The sequence below is a fragment of the Vipera berus genome (assembly GCF_964194415.1).
Source record: "Vipera berus genome assembly, chromosome: 1".
In the NCBI taxonomy this organism is placed as follows: domain Eukaryota; kingdom Metazoa; phylum Chordata; class Lepidosauria; order Squamata; family Viperidae; genus Vipera; species Vipera berus.
This window is the reverse complement of record NC_138202.1, coordinates 34,018,663-34,036,993: the sequence shown is the minus strand read 5'-3', so window position 1 is coordinate 34,036,993 and position 18,331 is coordinate 34,018,663. Positions and strand designations below refer to the sequence as shown.

Here is an 18,331-nt window from a genome sequence, read left to right as displayed (position 1 = left end):
TTTTACCTTTTTTCCCATGTAGTTGTTAAGTTGAATCGCTAGATGTTAAGTGAATCATATAGTCATGAAGCAAATCCAGCTTCTCCTTTTGACATTGCTGGTCAGAGGCCAGCTGGGAAGGTTGCAAAATGGTGATCACATGACCCTGAGATGCTTAATCTGTTGTAAATACATGCTGGTTGACAAGCTCCTGGATTTTGATCATGTGACTATGTGGATGCTATATCACTTTTTTCCAGTGATGTAACTTTAATGCCGCTTGGGGGGGGGGCGAAAGCCCTAATAAGCAGGCATATACATAGAATGCAGGCTATTGCTAAGCACATTGGTTTGTGCTTAAATTGGAAGCCGCCCTGAGTCTTCGGAGAAGGGCGGGATATAAATGGGATTAAAATAAATAAATAAATAAATAAAAACTTCAAATGGTTGTGAAACAAGAGTTTGCTAAATCAAGGATTACCTGTAATATCTTCAACAGATACCTTTCCCATATCTGAGACTTTGGTCTACTTAATTGCATAGGTGTATTTTCCCTCTTATTCCAACACATTTTTTGTGCTTGATGCAATCTTAACATGTTTCACCAATTATTCCATTAGCAGCATGCTCTGGTGATTCCTGGAAGAGGGGTGGTGGTCAGATAAGCTCCTATTGGGCAATTTTTACATTGTGATCCCTGGAGAATCATTTAGAGTGCCTTGGCTTGGTGTCCCCATCATGTCTGCAAGCTGATAAAATTTTGAAACTGAACCAGTCTTTGAAAGTGAGATTAGCCTACCAGGAGGTTGGATGAAGAGACAGTCCTGCTTCCCAGCACAGTCATTTAATTCCATTAGATGTTATGTGGGTTCCTTTAATAATAAGTCTTTTTTTCAAACAAGGCTAAATTTGGGTTTAAAAACAGCCAGCTGATATGCTTTGGCTTGCATGGTGCAAGGGGAACAAGAATCTGGCAAAATTCCCCCTCATCAATTGTCAGGATGCACTGTATGATGTTGGCAGAAGATCTCCTCCACCCCAGTCACAGATTCCTTCTAACCCTATCAAATATGCAGTGTAGATTTGAAATGCTAAAGCCAGAAGTTGTAATGTAGCTTGGGATAACAAATTCCAGAATTCCTGGTTAGGAGTTCTGGAGATATCAAACAAAGCTAAAATGTGAATTGTTAGTTGATGGCTTAGTATGTTGTAAGAAGCCAGCTGGAATAGTTGACTTAGTTTATTTGTGCAAATGCAGTCATTTGGGTTAATTCCATTAGCTATAGGCCAGTTTACCCCAATTAATAAGTTACACAAGCACGTCTAACTATATATATATATATCCAAGTGGTATGCTATAGATTGCAACCCTAACTATTGAGTAAATTCCCAAGACATTAAATCACCAAGCAGCCCACCGTATTTTACAGTAGTGTGTTGGGTGAACATTACATAACCACATAGTCTACGGTTCAACGACTCTAGTATATTAAAGGAAACTGGTTTAAATAATCAAGGACAACATGCAAACCTAACTCCATATTTGCGTGTGGTTTCACTGTAAGACTGCGGTAGTCCACACTGAGCACAATCGGAATTACTTCCAAGCTCAATCCTGCGCCCTTCTCAGAAATAAAGCTCCATATTTTCAGTGCATCTTATTCTCGGGTAAGCGTGCCTAGGAGATACAATACCAAACTTAAGAAACCGAAATCGAGCCAACTAGAAAGCTACCACGCTTGTTTCAGGTTCGCTGAACAAGCGCAAGAATCTCGAAGTCTAATTGGGCACGTGGCTGTAGCCGGGCGGGGCCCGCTAATTAGTTCAGCGCAGGTCGGCTGGCCGGCCGAGCTGTAGGAGAGTTTTCTTGGCGGGTTCTTAAAAGTTGAGCCATGTTGCGAAAACTCACCGTAGATCAGATCAACGATTGGTTCACAATTGGCAAAGCGGTCAGTGGGGTGGAATTCCTGGGGGGTGAACTCCCGGCTGCTGGCTTTGCTCATCACCTCGAGGAATCTGTTGAAGAGACGGCGCCTGCTGCTAATGTGTAAGTAGGCCGGGACCTACAGCAAAACTAGTTCTCCATCGAGCGCACCGGTCATAGTATAAGCTGCTTAGAAAGGTCCAAAACTGCCCAGGTGCTTTGCTGTTGAATGGTATAAATAAAGCCCCTTCCATCAATAAATAAAGCCCCCATCAATAGGATGGATTTCACCACTGCCAAAGTTCTACCAACAGCATTAAGCGCGATTTGTTTTTAGCAATAGAATATTCCCCCCTCCCGCCCGTAATAGTTTGATCGTGGCCTGCCTCAATTGCGAATGTTCGTCTAATATAAGTTTGAAGATGCTGCAACGCGTTTGTTTCTGAATTACAACTAGCTTCTGTAAACAGCACTACGGAACTAAAAAAAATAAGCTCTGTGCTACCCGAAAAATGGTGTGTGTATAAAAAAAATGTCTATAAACTATATAAATGGTCAGAACGTCAAATAATTTAGTGCTGTTTTCTTGTTTAAAGGAGAGAAATAAGAATGGGAATTGCTTCTTGCTGAATTGGGCTCAACTTGGCCTGATTATATAAACTTCTGTTGGGTTTTGGTTTTAGACATTTTTAAAGTTTTATCACACTCATCTTTCCAGAACTTCAGTTTTGCCAAATAAATTGATTATGTTCACAGACAGTATAGTGATAAGCCATAACTTTCTTATGATTTATTTAATAAAATACAATTGGTTATGTACACACAGCAACCAAGACTAAACCCAAGCCCAGTAGGGTTTATAGTACAGTAATGTATGTATTCAGCCATTATGAGCACCATATATAGGATACTAGTAATTCTTAGAGAGTTCTTGAACCCATGTCTGTTCATAGAAATAAATTGTCTATTGTGAGAATAAACCCTGGGCTAGATAGATCTTGGATTTGATCTATCCATCTCAACAACCATTTTCATTGACTTCTTGCTCTGTAAATGTAAAATAACTGTACAGTGTGGCTACAATTCTCACAGTTCGTATGAGCCTATAACTGTTTATAGAATTTTAAATTCTAATAGCATTGATGGTTGTAATCTCATGTCTCTTTATAGAGTGAGTTGAAAATAAATTGAATAGCTATATTATCCTAAGGTAATGTTAGCCTGTTTAAATGATCACAGTGTTATTGTGGTAGGGTAATAAGCATTTTAACTGAAAATAAAGCAAATGAGAACTCTTTATGGAGAAACTGAGAAAAATATTTCAGTCTTATATAAATTAACATTTTGCTTTTTTCATGCTGCCTGTTTCTAATTTGAGATTTGAGTCCTGAAGAATAATACATTTGTCGACATGTTTACAGAGAACATCATAGATCAAATGCGATTTATTCACAGTAAGAGTATACTAACCAGCTTTTAAATAATATTTTTATTTGTTGCTTTAACTTCAGTTTTATAACATTTTCAGACAGTGAAGCAGAAAATATGCTAATAAGAGAGAAACACCTTGTAGCCCTCTTTTTCTACTACTTCCTAATTTTCACAATTGTTTAATTGTTTTTAGTGTAGAGCCTAACTAGAGGTTTCCAAATGAACACTGTTGAGTAAATTCATACAACACATATTAACCAACCATATTTTTTAGTTCAGCATGTTGTACATACTGAGCCATTGACTTAACATTTTTAAGTTATTTATTTTATTTATTTTTAATTCCATTTATATCCCGCCCTTCTCCGAAGACTCAGGGCGGCTTACAAGCTTAGCAGTAGCCTTAATTCTATGTATATGCCTGCTTATTAGGGCTTTCACACACACCCCAAGCGGCATTATTACAAAGTTATGACTATTCTTTGAAATTAACCCTGTGGAGCCTGACTAGTTCTGTATCTGCAGACATGACACTAACAGAAGCATTCATTTAGTTAGATTTTTAACCCTCATCCAAATTCTCTTTCTCTCTCTTTCTCTCTCATACTAACCTTATTCATGGTTTTTCAAAATGTATGTGTCATTTGGTAAAAAAAATACTATTTTAGCAATTTAAAAAATCCCAGTTCTTTGCAAATCTAGATTTTATCTTTCATAAAAAAAATACAGCATAAAATCTAATTCGATGTATTGCTTCTGTGTATTTATTTTTTATGGTGGATCTGAAGGAAAAAAAGGAATTCTTTTTTGGTAATAAAGGTTTGTAAGCCATAATATCTTAATATCTGCTTTTCTATCAGACTATTGTAGATAAAGGAATTTTGGCTTATATAGCCACTTTTTTAGAACCTGTGAATGAATACCATCTCAAATCATCCTATATAGGGATAAAGTTTTTACTAAATTTCTGCAGGGTATAAATAAAACTATCATGCGGGTTTTGCAGAGATTTATCTTTCCCTTCCCTTTCAGGTTTTAATTTTGTGCCAGTGCAAATAATACTCCAGCAGTAGTCTGGCTTCTATTTGTATCCTCCACAGTAGTGTTTCTCATCCATGTGGAAAGTTTAAGATGTAAGGACTTCAACTCCCACAATTAACTGACTTGAGAATTCTGGGAGTTGAAATCAACACATCTTACAGCTGCTGAGGTTGAAAAACATTGCTCCACAGTATCCCAGATGTAGTCTCATGCCAGGGAATTGTGGAGAGCACATCGTAGCCATAATAAAAGGGAGAAATATATATTTGTGTTAAATTGGTGATTAAAACTTACACATTTTTCCCAAAGGTGTGTCAATGTAAAAAAATGTCCTTTGGGTCCTAATGTATCTTTGGCATCTTTTACTAGTGGTTTTTTTTGTTTGTTTAAAAGGCAAAAGATGGTGCTGTTGTTGTGACCTGCTTTAGGCCGCTATAAAGCTTACCTGTTTCCAGTCTATTAAAAACAGGATCTTTTACAAAATGGATTTTTTCTTCCTTTTAAGGTTTCTGATTTGAGTTCAATATCCTTGTTTTGAAAATGTTGCATTGTAAGCAAATTGCAAGATAAAAATCTGTCAATGTCTTTCACTGTGACTATGTTTCAGAACATTGCTAAGTCTTTAATTTGTTCTTGCATATTTAGAGGGGCAAAATAAATGGTATTAAAAACAGCCAACATAGTCAGTCAAGATGGTGGACTCAGAGTGACAATATCCAGCTTCTAGTCCTTCCTTAGTCCCAGAAGTCAGATGGGTGACCTTGGACTAATCATTCTCTCTCAGTGCACATCAGCATCAGGGTGTAAGATAAGACAGCTGATAAACAAAAACCCTCATGGCATCATGCATTGTTAAGCTTTGCTCTAATAATTAGGTGAATACACTGAAAACAAGGGGATCCTGCAATCATGCAGGATTAATGCTAAGAAAAACAATAAAACCTCCACAAAAAAAGTCTGCTATAAGTAGGATCTTATTGTGACACTATTAATTAGTATAAAAGCATCCATCCGATTTATTTAGGGACTATGCCAGCTGTAGCTATTAAGTTTAGATTTGCTTTTATGAGGATAGTGCCAGGGTGGACTTCAACTCCCAGAATTCCTGAGCCAGCCAACTCCCAATTCTGGGAGTTGAAGTCCACGAGTCATAAAAGAGCCAAGGTTGCCTACCCCTGGGATAGTGGGATGGGAAGATAATTTTGGAGTACTGAATCATTACAGAATGGTTACAGCCAAACTGAATATTAGCATAGGGAAAATAATTAACTTGATGGGTAGTAATAGGGAAGATTCCAGATTCTGTGGGAGAATGTTGGAAGGATGCCTTGTGTATTTTTGTCAACATAGCTGGATACAGTTGGGATTTCCTCTTTGTCCATTTTCCTGGAGTTGGTGTTGGATGCTGCAAATTGGCTGGAGCAATTGGTAATCCAAGCATCAGTCAGTTGATCTTGTTGAGCTTCTTTTTCAAGATTAGTAAGGAACTCTTTTAAAACTTGTTTGAATAAATAAACAATTTCCCAGGGTAAAACATCATTTTCTGCTAGAACCTCTCGAAATCTAGAAAAGGAAAGAGAAGAAAGAAAAGGCAAATAGCTTGAATTCTAATAGCATGTATTCACCTTGTCTTAAAAGGGTAGGGACAGAGAAGATATGCTATCCTTTTTAGCAATGCTTTCTAAAGAAAAAAAAAGGAATAGGAAAGAATGATGTTTGCAATACAATCAGCTGAAGCATTATTTTTTCTGTGTTAAGTTGTCCAAGCAAGTTAATTCAGACTGACATTTCCCTGGAGCCCTTTTCTAGGATCAGAGAAAAAGCAGTGAATAGTTCAGGGTTTTGTTTTAAATTCATATGATCTCTCTCTCTCTCTCTCTCTCTCTCTCTCTCTCTCTCTCTCTCTCTCTCTCTCTCTCTCTCTGTGTGTGTGTGTGTGTGTCTGTGTAGGAGAATTGTAGAGAAACTTGTTTTGTGATCAACACAGTCTTATTCTCATCAAAATTTCATGAAACAAATGTGAATCAGTTTATAATGAAAATCATACTATGCAGATTTTAAAACGGCACAGGATAAAAATTTAATTTATGAATATGAAGGCAAATGTTTAGCAAAAGAAACAGACAAATTAGCGCTGTGAATATGTAATAAGCATTAAACTGTGTATTGAATTGTTACATTTATTTGTTTTGGCAAGCTCAAAATTATTCTTTTTCTGTTACATTTTGTGGGAAAATGTTGGAAATTCCTTCATTGCATGCTATTTAATTGAACAAATGAAATCCTAGCAATGCTTTTTGAGATGTCAGAACCAATACAGAAAGTCTTATGAATGATTGGATATATTGCCAGAAAGTAAGTTTCTTTGAACTGATTTCAAAGAATTATTCTTTTAGTTTGAAGCATAGTAGTTTTGAATTAATTTGAAACTGTTTTCTTGTAGGAATAACATTTAATATAAAGCTGCAAAGATGGGGTCCCTTTTCCTCTTTCCTGAAGCTTATGTGATACTATATAGATAAAATAGATTTACCTGCTGAGTATGATTCCAGTTTGACATGGTTGGATTTGAGAGCAAAGAATTTCAAGTTGTCGTTGTTCAGTAGCTGGAATAGTTATTTGAAAATTTTGGTAGCTCCTTATTCCATTGTAATCACTTTCAGGATTTTGAATTTTGTGTCCACTTTCAATCTCCTGTATCAGCCGCTCACGTTCTTTCAAATGCCATTTTAGTTCTCTCAGAAGTGTCTTGGTCACAACTTCTGAGCCAGGGTATTGTCCACTTTTGTAAGAATAACTTTTTGGCCATTTCATCCAGCCAAAGAATGGCATTTTGACAACTATTTAAAAAATAGAAACAAAAAGAGACATGCACACGCCAATGCTAAAAGGTGAGTTGGAAAATTGGTTCTCGGAAATTTCTCGCTTAATTTTGATAGTCAAATGTTGTAATGTTACCCATTTTCCACATACCCAGGCAGTTTTAAACTGCAAATATATTTATCCACGTTTAAATGGACTCAGTAGAGCTTAATTCTGAATCCTCGTGTACATAGGATTGTGCTTTCAGTAATAATGCAATCGAAATGTACCGGTAATTGTATTCCTCCTAGAAACCAGTTTGATATTTAAAATATTCTATTTTAGCTTTGTTTTATTTCGTTCTGTCTGGGTATATTTAACCTTTGTAGCACCTTTTGAAGGAACTGGCTAAGTCCATCTCAATTCAATATTTCTATTTTCAAAAACAAAGACAATTTAAGTTGTAGTATTCTGTATGTGTCCAAATATAATTCGTTCTGAACTGCGCTCTAAATGTAAACAAAACAAAAAACAATTCAAAATCTTCTAGATAATACCTATAAAAATGACATCTGCTACGAGAAATCTCTAGATTTTAGAGAAAAGACTAATTTATATATATTTGCAGACTAACAAATATATGCAATTAAAGTGTGTTAATTTTTATGGAATCCCAAAATTCATGGATATTTGGAGTAACTCTTAAGAGATTTATATTTTTATTTTAGTCCATCAAATTTTTTGAATAAAAATTATTCTTATACTTACTGTACTTGTAGAAAAGAATCTGTTTCACCAGCAAGATTATAGATGAGTTCTGCTTGATGTTGTGATTGTTTATTCCAGTACGTTCTGTCTCAGACAAATATTCCTCATTTTACTCATTTAAGAAAAATATATTATCCCAGCTTTTAAAATAACAATTCCTTCTATCAGCAGAGAATCAGAACCCTCTGACATGGATTCCTCTGAAATTCTTTCCACAAAGCCCATTCAGAGTTTCTGCCTTTCCATACAGACTTTGTCCTGAGCCAGTGAGAACAGTTTCAAAAGCTTTCTATGGATGCTAAATGTATTGTCTGTAGTCATATTGAATGATTGTACTCTGAAACCAAGCCAGATGTGCTCCCAGCTAAAGTAAAACTGTCGGTTGGATGATGTGATGCTTGAATGTGCATAGCTGTAGGTCACAGTTCATTGCTGTATTTTTGTGCTCTAAAAATAACCCAGTTGCTTTTGGTCATTGGACTAAACTTTGGAACAATTTTGACTGAATTTGTACTTTGCGTCTTTGTATTAGTTTACAGTGACAAGAGAAATTATTGCGCTGCTCAGTTTACCTAATCATTGTTATACCAATACATGCTTATACACATCTGGCATATACACTACAATTAACACGACTTTTGTAAGCTCATCTCAAGTAAATTTATGTCAGTCTAAGACTACACTAAGCAGTGTACAGATTTAATTTAGTCTATGGCTAAATTAACCCCTCTGCTAAAGTAAATAAGTAAAATTCTTATTTATAGTCCACAGCTGTTATCAACTTTGTGAACTCTTTTTGCTAATCTAAAGAAGAAGTATTTAAAGAAGCATCTTGTTCCTCTAGAACAGACATGAAGGAAGGCGTCTTCCCCGCCGCCTTGAAGGAGGCGGTGGTGAGACCCCTCCTCAAAAAGCCTGCCCTAGACCCGGCTGTTTTAAATAACTATCGTCCAGTCTCCAACCTTCGCTTTCTGTCGAAGGTTGTTGAGAGCGTGGTGGCGCATCAGCTTCCTCTGTTCCTGGAGGAAACTGATTATCTGGACCCGTACCAATCGGGTTTCAGGCCCGGTCACAGCACGGAGACGGCACTGGTCGTGCTGGTGAATGATCTCTGGTGGGCTCAGGACAGGGGTTGCTCCTCTGTCCTAGTCCTATTAGATCTCTCAGCGGCTTTCGATACCATCGACCATGGTATCCTACTGCGACGTCTAAGGGGGCTGGGAGTAGGAGGCACCGTTTTACGGTGGTTCTCCTACCTCCTGGGCCGCTCGCAATCGGTGTTGATGGGAGGGCAGAGATCCACCCCGAGGCCTCTCACTTGTGGAGTCCCTCAGGGGTCGGTTCTCTCGCCCCTCCTGTTCAACATCTATATGAAGCCGCTGGGTGAGGTCATTCGTGGTTTCGGGGTGGGGTATCATCAGTACGCTGATGATACCCAACTTTTTCTCTCCACCCCGAACCAACCCAGCGATGCCCTCGGCGTGATGTCCCGTTGCCTGGAGGCGGTCCAGGTCTGGATGGGGAGAAACAGGCTTCGTCTCAATCCTGCCAAGACTGAGTGGCTTTGCGTATTGGCATCTCGGGCTAACCAAACTATTCCACCTTTAATGATGGGGGGTGAGGTGTTACCCCCCGTTGATAGGGCTCGCAACTTGGGCGTCCTCCTGGACTCACAGCTCAATTTTGAAGATCATATAGAAGCCGTGACCAGGGGAGCTTTTGCCCAGGTTCGCCTGGTGCGCCAGTTGCGACCCTACCTGGACCGAGATGCCCTACGCACAGTCACTCATGCACTCGTGACCTCCCGTTTAGACTACTGCAACGCTCTCTACATGGGGCTGCCCTTGAGGACCACTCGGAGGCTTCAACTGGTGCAGAATGCGGCTGCGCGGGTTGTGATGGGGATTTCCCGATACTCCCATGTAACACCTCTACTGAGCTGCATTGGCTTCCGGTTGCCCTCCGGGTGAGATTCAAGGTGCTGGTGATGACCTATAAAGCCCTAAATGGCTTGGGTCCGGGATATTTAAGGGAACACCTGCTGCCAGCATCAAGTTCCCTTCGTCCAGTGCGCTCGCAGAGGGAGGGTCTTCTCAGGGTTCCGCCGATAAAAGATTACCGGCGGATAACACCCAGGGGGAGAGCCTTTTCTGTGGGTGCGCCTGCCCTCTGGAACCAGCTGCCTGTGGAGCTCAGAACTGCCCCTGACCTACGTTCATTCCTCCGAGACCTGAAGACTTGGCTCTTTGAGCTCTCTGACCCAGGCTGAGAATTTTAACTGGGGTTTTATTTTCAGGGATAATTTAATCTTTTATTTGTCTTTTAACTTGTATTTTGTATTGGTATGATTTTAAAATGCCCTGTAAACCGCCCTGAGTCCTCCGGGAAAGGGCGGTATATAAATTAATAAAATAAATAAATAAAAATAAATGTCAAACACAAGGCCCAGGGGCCAGATCCGGCCCGCGAAGTGGTTTCATGTGGCCCGCGAAGCTATCCTGGAAACAGTGAAGGAACAGCCCCCACTGCCTTGGCCCTGGCCCAGAGACCCTCCTTCTGCCAGACACCCTCAGATCTGTCCCACTCCTACCCAGGCCCCCATAGGCACCCTTGATGCGAACGATGTAGAGCTGGCCATGCCCACCCAGTAGGCCATATGCACTCTAGCCATGCCCACCCAGTAGGCCACGCCCACCCTGGCCATACCCACCCGGCCCCTTCAGGGCAACCACAATGCTGATGCGGCCCTCAATGAAATTGAGTTTGACACCCCTGCTCTAGAATAGGGGTGTCAAACTGCCAGCCCATGGGCTAGACACATCACAAAGAAACCGTGCCCACCCCATTGCCAGCAATGGGGAAAAAGTTCTGATACATCGCATGACATCACATGACGTGAGTTTGACATGTCTGCTCTAGAATTTGAGAAAAATGATGTGAAAGTTACGCTTTTTTTTAAAAAAAATATCCTAATGTCAAAGTGTCGTTGAACTTAGAAGTTGCCTTACGTTATGTCACCACAGTTCTTTCTTCATCTAGATCAGTATTGCACATTCTACAGTGGGATTCATACATTGCCCTAAATTATGCTTCACTGAATGAAATATAGTCTGCTGGGTTTACATAACATACAGCCATAAAGCAATCACTTCCCACAGTTCCTCTATGAGGGAGATGGGCAGTTCCATAATGTGGTTGGTTGGTAGGTAGGTAGGTAGGTGGATAGATGGTATATGAGACTTGTGTGTATTGTTATTTCTTTCTCTTCAGACAGCAAATACAGTAATATCTGCTAATTCATCCTTTGCATCAGAATATGGGACATCAGGGTCCTGTTAATGCTAAATGCAATTGAAATCCTGGCAAGTAATTTAGATTTTAGCTCTGTTGAGAAAATAAAAGTTCATATCTGATCCTAGATTTTCCTTCCATACTTGTACATACTTTCTTGCTTAGTTTGCCTGTGCTTTGTTAAGGTTGGAGAGGAGGTTGAGTAGGTGATTTCCAATTTAATATTTGTTATCTTTTCTTAGCACACACAAAAATCTCAGCTATTTTCCCATTCCCTTTAGTAGATTTCTTGCTATAAATATGAAGAACAAATACGGAACACATTTTAATACTTTTCAGTGGCAGTAGTCTCTTTTTATAAGAATTGGTCTCACCTGGTTAATCCCCTTTTCAAAAGTGTTGAATTGAACTTGTTGAAAAATATTCCTGAAAATCTGGTCTAGATGTCATGCTATATAAAGGGTGACATCTGTGGCTGTTATTAAAGCTGATATTGCTTATATGTTGGAAAAATTCAAATGCCAGTACTAATCATCCTCAGTTGGAAGGTTTTCACATTGCATTTTGTGTGGTGCTATAAAAAGTGGAGAAAGGAGTTGGATGTAGAATGACAGAATGCCTTTGCAAATTTTCAGACAAAATTAAAATGTTTTTTGCCATCTCTTTGCTGGCATAGTTGCCAGGTCAATAACAACTCTTTTGTTATTGTGAAAGCTAAATAGTGGTGATAAGTTGCATTAGAAAAAAGAACATACTTTGCATAATGTGAGCTGTTCTGCAGAATAATCAAGAAACTAATATTGTGCAGGATTAAGGAATCAGAAAACAACCTCTTGGAAATGCTAGATTATTTAAATAGTATGGACAGAAAATGATATATATTTTAGAGTTCAGTATTCAATCCTCAGAGCCCATGTAAATAGAATCATGGAGTTGTGTGTCTGGAAATAAAATAAAACAATAACTTCATGTGTTTTCATAAGTATATCTTTTCATGGGAATTTTTTTTAAAAGAAATCTTCCTCAAATTTGTAGGCAGAACAGTTTTAACAGACTATTACTAAACATATAAGAATGGCCAATTTTACTTATCATACTGAGCTGGTGTTCTCCAAATTAATCAGGAGTTCTACATTCGCTCAAAGGACACAGTTGGTTTATATATTGATAGAAAAATCTGTAGCAAATGAGAAATGAAGAAAATAAAATATATACAGCTGTCATTTATATTTGTTTTTTTAAAAAAAATGCTATGAAGCAGCTGTATTTTCACCACTGCATTAAACAGATTACCAATATTGTTGCTTACTTTGAATGACAATATAGACTCCATGTACCTAATTACCTTGAAAGAATGAATATATAGGTAGTCCTCAAATTACATCTATTTGTTCGGTGACTGTTCAGAGTTAATAACACTGAATGATGGGGATTTATAACTGGTCCCCATAGATTCTGCTATTGCAACACCCTGCAGTCAAGTGGGCACAGTCTAGTAGGTACTTGGCATCCGGCTTGTGATTATGATGTCAAGGAGATACATGATTGTGAATTCTGATGTTCTCTGCCAGTTTCTCACAAACAAAGTCAATGGGGAAGTTGTCAGGAAATTGGAAGTTACAGTCATGCAAGATTCCCTCTTAATGACCGTATGTTCCTCTTTAACAATGGCAAGTGACACTGCTATTATTAAGTAATGCAGTCAAAGGACATCACATTTTACAACCACATTGCTTAGCAATGGCAGTTCTAATCCCAATTGCTGTCAAAAGTCAAGGACTGTAGGGGAAGTAGTGGCAGAATCTGGGGGTGGACTTAAAAGAGGGATCAGCCTGGACTCTCCATGTAACCACAAGCAAGTTAAGGCCACCACGCCCTTGAATTCTGTTGACCCTTATCTAACTCCTAGGTAAAGGTAAAGGTTCCCCCGCACATGCGTGCTAGTCGTTTTCGACTCTAGGGGCCGGTGCTCATCTCCGTTTCAAAGCTGAAGAGCCAGTGCTTGTCCGAAGACGTCTCCATGGTCATGTGGCCGGCATGACTAGACGCCAAAGGCGCACGAAACGCTGTTACCTTCCCACCGTAGTGGTCCCTATTTTTCTACTTGCATTTTTACGTGCTTTCGAACTGCTAGGTTGGCAGAAGCTGGGACGAGTAACAGGCGCTCATTCTGCTACGCGGCACTCAGGATTCGACCCGCCAAACTGCCGACCTTCTGATCGACAAGCTCAGCGTCCTAACCCTAGCAGATGCTAACCGTTGATTGAGAATATTCCTGTCTATAGGTGTGAGTAACAATAAATCAGTTTAATTAGACCTCTAGGTGTTGACTTGATCTTCATGACTGAGAAGAACTGCCTATAAACTTTTCTCCCTTTTCTGTAAATGGATAAATCACATAAAAGGAAACCGGGATAATAAATCAGCAATATCACAGTGCTGTATTTTAGAATAGGGAAACTATCAGTTGGTGTTTTAAAATACAATGTCACAATTTTTAAATGAACCCATTGTTCTTCAAACAGAAGGCACGAATCCACAGAGACCCCCAAATTGCATACCAGTTCTGTTTGGAACAAAAAACAAGAAGTTTCCAGAAGTGGGAGGGTAAGTGTGTGGGATGAGCTAAAACGAGCCATTCATTGAAATTGAATTGAAGCCTCTTCTTCCCCATCAAAATCTCAACAGCCCCCCAGACACCAAAACAGAACTTATCCTTACAGCAGGCGGTGTATGATTGAACAATACTAGGTTTTTCAATGGTTTATTGTATTTTGAAATAGATATGCAATAGAAGGACAATGCCTAAAATAGCCTTTATCTTGGTGTTTTCCATATCTGATGGCTACGAAATCTGGGAGTTACATTCACCAGCTTGGAGAAGAATTACATTTTCACTTGTCTCTGGATTGGGTTGTTGCTAAAGTGTGGAACAACTGACATTAATGACATAGCTTTTCATTTGTATCTGTTATGCTATTTGGTATTTCATGCCTGTGTCATACAAATTGATACTTAATCATTATAAGAAACGGAGGTGCTGTATTTTTGCGTCTATAAGACACACCCTTGTATAAGATGCTCTGGCATGTGAGTTTCTCCGTGCCGATCAACTTTTTGCTGGAGTGCTGAACAGCTGAGCCAGCAAATCCAGAGGTTCGGCTGGCCGACAATCTTGCCCCCTGCCCCCTGCCGTTGGTGGCAAGCCCATAGGGGCTTGACACCTGCACCAGGTGGCATGGCAACCCACACAGGCATGCCCTGGGCTGTGGAGGTTACCATTATTTTTCTCTGTATAAGACGCTGCACTTGTATAAGACGCACTTCATTTTTGAACAGGATGTTTGCAGGAAAAAATAGCATCTTATACATGGAAAATTACGGTATACGAGATTTCAGCTAGCATATAACTTGAGGATCATTTTTAATTCTGTTTTAACCAGAGCAGTGTGTAAAGTTGATTTTATTAATTATGTAAATTTGTATTTATATTAATTTGGTAGCTGGTTGTTTAGTTTTAAAGTTTTTGTTTTTACCTGTACTAAGGTACTTAATTATCATTCTTTATGACTTTTTCATTCAGTTGGAAATAAAACTGGGTGGAAGAATTGTTGTGAGAAAGGAGAGCAGCATATGTTTTTTCTATGACAAATCCCAGATTTAACTGGCATCATGAGTTAAAAGGATCAACCAATTTGGAAAAGATACTTGTGTAAGATTCTAGTAATTAAGAGAACATGTTTGTATTCCAAGAAAACCCCTCTGGCATATATTGTTTTGAACAATATTATTATGTGAAACTAACATCTTTAAACAAAACAGTAAGGTGTTTTTAATGATAGACTGTACAGTTAAGGGCTAGGGTACCAGTGATGCTCTTGGCAGGATGTGTTTAATGTTCAGAATGAGAAAGGAACTTGTTTGTAATGTATGTCTCAGAAGTAGGTCTTCAAGAGATTCATGTCATATTGGCCAAATTTCAGAAATGAATTCTATTATTAAGCTAGCCAAGAGCTGGTCTCCCTGCACCATAGCATTTTAAAATATCGTTATGCATTGTGCTATTTGGCTGCCTGTTAGTTATAATATTCTTTAGAATAATATGTGTGTATGTGTGTGCGTATGTGTGTATATGCGCATAAATTTTTGGATTGCTAACAAAGAATTATAGCCATTTCAGACTTATTTGTTCTCATCAGTCAGCCACACCCTTCTGAGATTTGAACCTGGGCTGATTGCACATTAGGCAGTTGTTTTAACCTCTAGGCCACAGGCTCTTTCTCACTTTGTCAGATGCATCGGGGAGAAAAGAGGCAGAGTGTTTTTGAACACCTTGCCGGCCCAAATACGGGCCAAATCTTTTTTGCCTGTATCAGCCCAAACTTAGGCCGTCCACAGGCGGTAGTCGCAACTGCCTGTGGCCTAGAGGTTAAAACAACTGCCTAATGTGCAGTCAGCCCAAGTTCAAATCTCAGAAGGGTGTGGCTGACTGATGAGAACAAATAAGTTTGAAATGGCTATATCAGTCTCCCTTTAATTCTTTGTTAGCAATCCAAAAAAATGTGCAAAATAATGATTGTCGCAGTTGCGACTACCGCCTGTGGACAGCCTGAGTTTGGGCTGATACAGGCAAAAAAGATATATATAAAGTTTTCTAGTCCTGGAAGTCACAGGAAATTAACACTGATTCAAAAGCACAAAAGAAAATCTGGGTAAAGGTGTCAAAACAATTTAAAACTACCATGGATCAGTTTAATTCTGCTCAGAGTTATTCATGCCTTGTTTCTGTCCTGGATGAACTGGTGTAACATGCTACATGTGGGGCTGCCCTTGAAGAGAATCCAGAAGCTTCAGCTGGTGCAAAATGCAGCAGATGAGACAGTAATGAGTGTTCTTAGAAGGTCACACAACACACCTCTGCTCATGAGCTGCATTGCTAGCTTATTACAATGTGCAATTTTAAGTACTGAGGTTGACCTTTAAAGCTGTACATGACATGGGGCCATGTTATCTGAGGACCCACCTCTCCGCAATTACTTCTACCACAATTACTTCATCAGGTCTTGTGTGCTAAAGAGTTCCATCTGATCTTTTGCTGGGATGGCACCTCTCTTTGGAACACCATCTGCCCTGAGGTTAGCCTCAATCCTCAGGGATTTTTGGGAAGCCCTCAAAACAAGTTTTTTTTAATCAAGCCTGGGGATCCCCTGAGAGCAGAGAACCCATGGCATTTGTTGCATGATGTATGACATCTAAATTAACTATCCTGATCTTGTTTTATTTGAAATTAATTGCTTTAATTGGTTTTTATATAAGTTTTTAGTAGTTGGTTTTACCATATGCTGCCCAAGGTCACCTTGCATGAGAAGGGTATATATGTATGTATGTATGTGTATATGTATATATACTGCTCAAAAAAAGGGAACAGAAAATAAGACATCCTACTATTAAATACAGTACATTGTGTTGTTTAAGTGTTCCCTTTATTTTTTTGAGCAGTATATATATTGTCACTAATAGAGCATGCCAATCATTAGATGTCTTTATATAATGATATATGCAATAGTTTCATGTCATACTTTAAATCAGACATGTCAAACACAAGGCCCGGGGGCCAGATCTGGCCCACGAAGCCATCCTGGAAACAGTGAGGGAACGGCCCCCACTGTCTTGTCCCTGGCCCAGAGACCCTCCTTCTGCCAGAGACCCTCAGATCTGTCCCACTCCTGCCCAGGCCCCCATAGGCACCCTTGATGCGAGTGATGTAGAGCTGGCCACGCCCACCCAGTAGGCCATAAGCACTCTAGCCACGCCCACCCAGTAGGCCACGCCCACCCTGGCCAAACCCACCCGGCCCCTTGAGGGCAACCGCAATGCTGATGCGGCCCTCAATGAAATTGAGTTTGACACCCCTGCTTTAAATGAATGAACAAGAAGGAAAAATGAAGTGAAAAAGATCGTCTGAAAGGTAAAAAACCAGAATGGCTTTCTCAGAAAGATTTCAGCATACATAACATACAAAAAAGTACCAGACTGAAAACAGCAAGAGACAATTTCCTAAACAGCAGTTGGTTCTCATCTGAATTGGATCAGACAAAGGCATTCTGGTGGAAAAGGTTCATGAGGTGTGTGTTCTGTACCAGCCTGCTACCGGCCTTGCAGAAAAGGCAACCCCTTTACAGACGGCAAGAGGCTGGAATACGTCTGCCAAATTTATTACAAAAACAAACAAGACACGAACCAAGATACCGGAGCTTTGAAACACTATCTGAGCGGTTGCTTTCAGCAAACCAGCCCTCCCCACACAAGTCCTTTATAAAGAGTTCAGGGTGTGGCTTCTGTCTCCCTCCTTCCGAGAAGCCCCATTGCCTTCCTCTGTTTACTCCTACTTGACTGCCTCCTGCGTCGGGCGTCCTTGAACAGGGCCAGCTGTGGGTCATCTTCATCCACGCTGTCAGGCTCACACAGCTGGGTCTCCACCAGGTGGGAGGGGCCTGGCTGGGGGCTCTGCGGAGCCTCATCATCAGCAAGTTCTTCAACACCCCCCTCCTCCCCCTCATCTGAGTCATCCGACCCAACTGCCGAACCCACAGGCTGACCCTGAATCACAACAGTGTGAGAAAAGGGACACCTGGGGATTGGTCAGCTTTTTGTGAGGTGCTAACCTTGGTAGCCCTTGGGGGCAATTGCATAAAATGAATGTTTCATGTGAGATTCTTGCCTCATGTTTTTCTGGAGTTCGAGCCTAGTGTAGTCTATTGAAACTTTGAGTTAGAATATGTGTAGGAAGGTGGGAATGCATAACTTTATGGGTACAGAAAGTAAACAGTGTTGCATATGTTGCTATGTGATCAGAGTGAAATTTTTTTAGTGCTAGGCGTACTCTCTGGTCTGTATTTAAAAGCATTGTTCATTTAAAAGCAATTATTATTCAGCTTCTATTAAAAAATCTTGTAGTAGTTTACAATCCCCATTCCCTTCAGTTTTAGGTTATAGTAATACCTGAAACTTTTTAGAGTGTCATACTGTTTTGAATGCCAGTTTGTCATTTAGAAAAAAAATGACACTTTCTATGTGAAAATTGGTTGAAATCTG

The 18,331-nt window shown here is 39.7% G+C and overlaps 2 protein-coding genes across 2 annotated transcripts in view; one reads left to right on the top strand and one right to left on the bottom strand.

Moving 5' to 3' along the window:
* Positions 1-1,819: 1,819 nt before the first annotated feature.
* TDRD9 (tudor domain containing 9) overlaps positions 1,820-18,331 on the top strand; it is a 91,759-nt gene continuing 75,247 nt past the window's right edge. The window contains exon 1 of the mRNA XM_081318992.1: positions 1,820-2,026. Within this exon, the coding sequence (XP_081175118.1) occupies positions 1,872-2,026 (155 nt within the window). The 5' untranslated portion in view covers positions 1,820-1,871. The remainder of the gene's footprint in view (positions 2,027-18,331) is intronic.
* Positions 5,641-7,207, bottom strand: RD3L (RD3 like; the record flags this gene model as incomplete). The annotated part of the gene is made up of 2 exons (XM_081318981.1): positions 5,641-5,938; positions 6,909-7,207. The coding sequence occupies 2 exons, from the start codon at positions 7,205-7,207 to the stop codon at positions 5,641-5,643; spliced, it is 597 nt and encodes a 198-aa protein (XP_081175107.1).